We start from the raw sequence: 6,894 nt of genomic DNA, 5'->3' as shown, positions 1-6,894 counted from the left end.
CAGTGACTGGAAATGAAGGAGCTGAAGTTCAAATCAAGTGTCCGTATTCACAAGGATATGAAGAATGTGGCAAGTATTTCTACAAAGGCGTTTACAAAGACAGTGTCACTATACTGTCCAGCGGAGAGAAGACCGTCAACGACCGATTCTCAATGCAGGACGACAAGAAAACCAGAACATTCACAGTGACCATCAGAAACTTGATCATGGCAGATGCCGGGCCATACGGCTGTGAAGCTTGGTGTATGATGAGTCGATACTTTAATCAAGTTCTTCTCAAGGTGAATAAAGGTGTGTGATGCTTCATTTTACTCAACCATGTGGTTCATCAACTACTTACACAGTAAAACTTTCTCATCTGTGTCCTCTCTGTTTATCTGCTCCAGTGCTCTTCATATCTGCCCCCAGAAAACAAACCCCATCACCATCTCCATCTATAGACACCACCACTGACTGCACATCCACAGGTACAGAACACATAATTTCTATATGTTAATGTGAAGTTACTGTGTTGTATGTAGACAGAATTCCTAATGATAACTTTATTTAAAACATGAATAGTTAGTATATAACTCATGTTTTTTCCACTTGTATTCATCTAGTGTCCGTTTATTAGCATACTATTAGAGTGATAAACTAGCATAAGAAAAAGTAGTTAAAAATGAACCTAATAAATTGTGTTTCGTGATATTATCTCAGTATAGTGAAAAAAGGGAAATACTGTGGACTTATTTATGTTATCAAGTATTAAAACAATAATAATACAGAAATGTTTGTCATCTGGGTGTGTGTTGTGTACCATCAAATGTTCTCTGTGTTTTGTGTCAGTGTCGCACCAAACAGGAAGTGAAAGAACAAGTAGAGGAAATACTGCAGGCCCGCTCTCTCAGGACTCTGGTGAGACACAACATTACCCATAATGCAACGGTCATCTTGATCACATGATTTAGAAACTGGTGGAAGTGTAGGAATTTACTTTTGTCTGTGTAACTATTTTCGTGTCAGCTCTTTTGCAAAATGTTGACATTTATTTAAACGTATAGATATTCACATTTACAAGCATGAAGTGATGTTTGGTGTTTTCATGTTTGCTTTGAACATTCCTGGAGACACGCTGATTCAAAGTGATTTCTACACCACATGTATTCTGAAACTGGGTTATAAACCAACACAAGTCCTCCAAACATCTCTTTCTATTGAGCACTTGAGGTTCACCAGAACAGTTTCACTTTGGTTTTTGAGGGAATTATCGTTGTGTGTTTTGTAACCCGCTGTAGAGGAACTCTAACATACTGTGAAAGATATTTATGGTGTTCGCTGTCGTGTACAGACTTTACTTCTATTACTGTCGGTCTGGTTGTGGTTCTGTTGGTTCTGTGTTCTGGATCCTTCCTCCTCCTGAAAATGAAAAGAAAGACATTTAGAACAGGTAACAAAGAAATCTTCTTTTTTGATGCTTCTTCATTTTTAGTTTGTTTTATGACTATTCAGTTTTTTCCCTCATCAGCTTTACATCAGCAAAGTGAGCATCAAAATATAGAGGTGGGCGTTCAGATATTTCCTGTAAAACTTTAGATATGAACGTTGCATTGTTGTTCATTAAGTTATTGACTGACATGTTGTTTTTCAGAATGACCGAATGTATGAAGAGATGCCAGAAAGCCACCCTGCATCACCTGACGTCACCACAATGTTGTCCAATCAAATGTCTGCATCACACCTCACCAACATCCCAACAACCCTTAGTGTTTATGCCAGAGTAACCAATCAGCAGTCTGATTTAAAGCTCAGTCACACCCATTCAGCCAATCAGGTGACAGACACAGAATGTGATTATTATGCCAATTTAGAGTCGCCTGAAGCGACAGTGAATAAAACAACAGAATGTTTGTATGCTAAAGTAAAACACCAGCAAGATTTAAAAACTGAAGGTCAGATGTATTCTGTGATCAATGAAATATATGAATAAAATCACAGGAAAATAATCTGATGCGATCTCATGTCCTTGTTGAATTCATATTTTACCAGGAAACTAAACTGATAATGTCTTGTGAAATGAATTGCATGTTTTAAATGTTTACCTTTAGCGTGAAGATGTTATTTAGACCAAAAAATATACGCTCCAAAATCTTAAAAAGAATGACTTAAAAAACCCTTTAAACCCATCTATAGTTAATAAAACTGTTAAGAACAAATTAAGAGTTTGGTTCCCAAATGAGATAACTCCGTTTTTTATTGTGCATTCCAATTAATATCAATCAAACTGCAGTTATCTCATTTTGGAAGTCTTCTTTTTGATTTGAAATAAATGTGAAATAGAACCATTCTGTAAAATGCACACAATGCAGAAGAGAGAGAGAGAGAGAGAGAAATCTGCGTGTTGTGTTTATTGATTTCAAATGCAGGGAGCATCTCGTATCTTATCAGTTTTCCTGCTCAATATAATTTGCATAAAGACACATTTTCATTTTAGGTCAACGACAGGCACATTTACACTATAATACATCAGACAGGAATAACAGGAAACAGGAAGCCGATGACATTCAGAGAGACATAGAAACAAATTTAAACAAATACAAAAACGTTTTAAGAATGTGAACAGCGTGTCCATCAACACATAAATAAAATGAGCCAATAAGCTTTCATCTGAAGTAAACTTGTCTGAACAGAGGACTTAAATATCATTATTGTAGCTTTCTGAATCGAGAAACATCCAGAACTTGTAAGTTCAAGTGATTTCATTTGTTTCATGCTGTCAGACTCTATAATTCATACTTGATTTCGTTCTGTACAGTGTGGATGTGTTTTATGGTCTTGGTCTGCAGACCTCATAGCTCGTTCATTTGCATGTTGTGTAGAGAACCGTGGCCTGAGAATGGGAAGTGTTAATGTTTGCTGACTTATATAACTGTGAATGTAAAGCACTTGGAAGAGGAACTTATCATCTGATATAAATCATGACGTTAAACAGAGCTTCAGATACTTCAAGAGAAACAAAGAAGAACTGAATGTACAGATACCAGAGAAGATGATTGAATACGAGAGAAGAATGAAGATGATGTTGACTTTCACACTGCTGATGATTCCTGGNTTCACCAGAACAGTTTCACTTTGGTTTTTGAGGGAATTATCGTTGTGTGTTTTGTAACCCGCTGTAGAGGAACTCTAACATACTGTGAAAGATATTTATGGTGTTCGCTGTCGTGTACAGACTTTACTTCTATTACTGTCGGTCTGGTTGTGGTTCTGTTGGTTCTGTGTTCTGGATCCTTCCTCCTCCTGAAAATGAAAAGAAAGACATTTAGAACAGGTAACAAAGAAATCTTCTTTTTTGATGCTTCTTCATTTTTAGTTTGTTTTATGACTATTCAGTTTTTTCCCTCATCAGCTTTACATCAGCAAAGTGAGCATCAAAATATAGAGGTGGGCGTTCAGATATTTCCTGTAAAACTTTAGATATGAACGTTGCATTGTTGTTCATTAAGTTATTGACTGACATGTTGTTTTTCAGAATGACCGAATGTATGAAGAGATGCCAGAAAGCCACCCTGCATCACCTGACGTCACCACAATGTTGTCCAATCAAATGTCTGCATCACACCTCACCAACATCCCAACAACCCTTAGTGTTTATGCCAGAGTAACCAATCAGCAGTCTGATTTAAAGCTCAGTCACACCCATTCAGCCAATCAGGTGACAGACACAGAATGTGATTATTATGCCAATTTAGAGTCGCCTGAAGCGACAGTGAATAAAACAACAGAATGTTTGTATGCTAAAGTAAAACACCAGCAAGATTTAAAAACTGAAGGTCAGATGTATTCTGTGATCAATGAAATATATGAATAAAATCACAGGAAAATAATCTGATGCGATCTCATGTCCTTGTTGAATTCATATTTTACCAGGAAACTAAACTGATAATGTCTTGTGAAATGAATTGCATGTTTTAAATGTTTACCTTTAGCGTGAAGATGTTATTTAGACCAAAAAATATACGCTCCAAAATCTTAAAAAGAATGACTTAAAAAACCCTTTAAACCCATCTATAGTTAATAAAACTGTTAAGAACAAATTAAGAGTTTGGTTCCCAAATGAGATAACTCCGTTTTTTATTGTGCATTCCAATTAATATCAATCAAACTGCAGTTATCTCATTTTGGAAGTCTTCTTTTTGATTTGAAATAAATGTGAAATAGAACCATTCTGTAAAATGCACACAATGCAGAAGAGAGAGAGAGAGAGAGAGAAATCTGCGTGTTGTGTTTATTGATTTCAAATGCAGGGAGCATCTCGTATCTTATCAGTTTTCCTGCTCAATATAATTTGCATAAAGACACATTTTCATTTTAGGTCAACGACAGGCACATTTACACTATAATACATCAGACAGGAATAACAGGAAACAGGAAGCCGATGACATTCAGAGAGACATAGAAACAAATTTAAACAAATACAAAAACGTTTTAAGAATGTGAACAGCGTGTCCATCAACACATAAATAAAATGAGCCAATAAGCTTTCATCTGAAGTAAACTTGTCTGAACAGAGGACTTAAATATCATTATTGTAGCTTTCTGAATCGAGAAACATCCAGAACTTGTAAGTTCAAGTGATTTCATTTGTTTCATGCTGTCAGACTCTATAATTCATACTTGATTTCGTTCTGTACAGTGTGGATGTGTTTTATGGTCTTGGTCTGCAGACCTCATAGCTCGTTCATTTGCATGTTGTGTAGAGAACCGTGGCCTGAGAATGGGAAGTGTTAATGTTTGCTGACTTATATAACTGTGAATGTAAAGCACTTGGAAGAGGAACTTATCATCTGATATAAATCATGACGTTAAACAGAGCTTCAGATACTTCAAGAGAAACAAAGAAGAACTGAATGTACAGATACCAGAGAAGATGATTGAATACGAGAGAAGAATGAAGATGATGTTGACTTTCACACTGCTGATGATTCCTGGTAAGATGACAGAAGTTCAAACGTCTTTAACTTCAGCTCATAAACTGACATTATCTTCAGAGATGAATCATGAATCTTCAACTCTTTGTTCTGTCAGGAGCTCTGAGCTTCAGTGTGACGGGATATACAGGAGGAGCAGTCACCATCACATGTCCATATGACAGAGGATATACAAGAAATGAGAAATATTTTTGTAAAGGTCAGAAGCCAGTTATACCAAGGCCTGGATGGTGTTCTGACGTCATCAGGACTGATGTTAAAGATGAATGGGTTGAGAGTGAAAGATTCTCTCTGTATGATGACACAACAGCATCAGTCTTCAATGTCACCATCACTGATCTGAATGAACATGATTCAGACACATACCAGTGTGCAGTTGATATAGATTACAGGAAGGATATCTACACCGAAGTGAAGCTGACTGTTAGAGAAGGTGAGTAATCCCGACACAAGCAACGCATAGTTGGAACAGAAGCAATGATGTCTTCAAACACAACAAGTTGTTTATAATGTCCAGGTTTATTAAACTCAAACTTATGTTGATTCAGAATTTGTCATGTGCAGCAGCGATGAGACTGTGGGGCATTTTTACTTTGTTATAGCCCTCAAACTATCACAGTTTATTCCTCATTTTTTAGAGCAAAGCTTTGAAGAAAACACACATCCATCAACACCACCACCATCTTCAACAATTGAAACTTTATCTACTACACTAAACACCCGGCCATCAGCGTCTGATTCTCCATCTGCTTCTTCTGATATCTTGAGCCGTAATCGGATTCGTTTACACATTAGTTTCCACACATGAGAGAGATCAGATTGAGATTTCTGATGATTCATTTGTGTTTTCAGACTCGTCTGTGATCGTCATCATCATCATTGTGTGTGTGCTTGTGCTTCTGATCTTCACTGGACTGCTGTTATTCATTCTGCTTTACTGCAGGAGATGTTCAGCTCAAGGTTAAAACTCTTTCACTTTGTTTTAATTCGATCCTTTTAAAACATGATCACAGTAATGTCTCAGGTTGATTTAGAAGATGTTTCCCTCTGCTGGCAAAAACGGGTGATGTCTTGTGAATGTGAGATTTGTTATTTTGTGTTTTAAACAGATGCTGATTCAGACGGTAAAATGTCTCATTCAGGACCAGGAATCTATGAATCGGTGCGTAAATTAAATCTGATTGGATGATTGTTGACCTGAATGACCTCTGGAGCTGCATCTCATTTCTCTCTCTCTCTCTCTCTCTCTCTCTCCTCAGGTTACTGAAATCACTCTTGGTTACGAGGAGATTAAAGACATCAGACGTCTGACAGGAACCATCACAGACTGCAATACTACACCATTACCCACAATCCCCTCTGATGCCCCGCACACTGTTTACCATACGGTTCAATTACCCACAATCCCCTGTGATACTCTGAACATTTTTTATGCTACTCCCCAATTTCCCACAAATGGCTCTGATGCTTGTAAAACTGTTTATGATACTGTACAATTACCCACAATCCTCTCTGATGCTCCTAACACTGTCTATGCTACTGTTCAATAGCGCACAGGTCGTGTCCAGAAATACAGAGAGGACTGTCTATTTGAGTCAGAAAATGAACACAACAAACATATTCTAGTAATTCTATTGGCTCTCCTGTAGTCACGTGTCTCCTGTAGTCACATTCACATCACTGCAGTCACCACTAGAGGACACCACTGAGCTTCAACATAGTTTCCTTGTTTTTTGGCTGCTGTTTTCTGTTCAGATGACTTTGTCAATGATTCTGTAAATTGTTTTTTATTCTTTTTGGTGCACTTTATTTTTTAGCTTTAGAATTAACTGTGATTTATCCTAATTGTTTCTTTCTCTTTATGTTAAACTATATGAAAAGTTATTTAGATAACGTTTGTGCCAAAATCTAATTATACAGATGC

The 6,894-nt window shown here is 37.0% G+C and overlaps 2 protein-coding genes across 3 annotated transcripts; both read left to right on the top strand.

Annotated features, from left to right (window-relative positions):
- Positions 1-12: 12 nt before the first annotated feature.
- LOC130553555 (uncharacterized) lies at positions 13-1,969 on the top strand. Its single transcript, XM_057332591.1, has 6 exons — positions 13-291; positions 387-467; positions 829-897; positions 1,331-1,429; positions 1,508-1,542; positions 1,631-1,969. Exons 1-6 carry the CDS (start codon positions 153-155, stop codon positions 1,967-1,969), a joined length of 762 nt encoding a protein of 253 aa, XP_057188574.1. The 5' UTR covers positions 13-152.
- Positions 1,970-4,755: 2,786 nt separating this feature from the next.
- On the top strand, positions 4,756-6,670 carry LOC130553342 (CMRF35-like molecule 3). Of its 2 annotated transcripts, XM_057332250.1 has the most exons (6): positions 4,756-4,970; positions 5,068-5,403; positions 5,609-5,740; positions 5,823-5,930; positions 6,080-6,132; positions 6,230-6,670. In XM_057332250.1, the coding sequence occupies exons 1-6, from the start codon at positions 4,910-4,912 to the stop codon at positions 6,518-6,520; spliced, it is 981 nt and encodes a 326-aa protein (XP_057188233.1). In that variant the 5' UTR covers positions 4,756-4,909; the 3' UTR covers positions 6,521-6,670. The 2 variants fall into 2 exon arrangements, with proteins under 2 accessions (XP_057188233.1, XP_057188234.1); XM_057332251.1 differs by lacking the exon at positions 5,609-5,740.
- Positions 6,671-6,894: the final 224 nt, after the last annotated feature.

Source organism: Triplophysa rosa, linkage group LG4 (genome assembly GCF_024868665.1).
Source record: "Triplophysa rosa linkage group LG4, Trosa_1v2, whole genome shotgun sequence".
Lineage (NCBI taxonomy): Eukaryota > Metazoa > Chordata > Actinopteri > Cypriniformes > Nemacheilidae > Triplophysa > Triplophysa rosa.
Note: the sequence above shows the minus strand (reverse complement) of the source record. Positions and strands in the feature narration are given on the sequence as shown.

Excerpts from the sequence above, each read along its gene's own strand:
- LOC130553555 (XM_057332591.1), top strand. The coding sequence starts at position 153 with ATGCAGGACGACAAGAAAACCAGAACATTCACAGTGACCATCAGAAAC. Across the intron at positions 468-828 it reads CACTGACTGCACATCCACAG|TGTCGCACCAAACAGGAAGT; the intron begins GTACAGAACACA and ends GTTTTGTGTCAG. Across the intron at positions 1,543-1,630 it reads GTGAGCATCAAAATATAGAG|AATGACCGAATGTATGAAGA; the intron begins GTGGGCGTTCAG and ends GTTGTTTTTCAG.
- LOC130553342 (XM_057332250.1), top strand. The coding sequence starts at position 4,910 with ATGATTGAATACGAGAGAAGAATGAAGATGATGTTGACTTTCACACTG. Across the intron at positions 4,971-5,067 it reads CACACTGCTGATGATTCCTG|GAGCTCTGAGCTTCAGTGTG; the intron begins GTAAGATGACAG and ends TTGTTCTGTCAG. Across the intron at positions 5,741-5,822 it reads TTCTTCTGATATCTTGAGCC|ACTCGTCTGTGATCGTCATC; the intron begins GTAATCGGATTC and ends TTGTGTTTTCAG.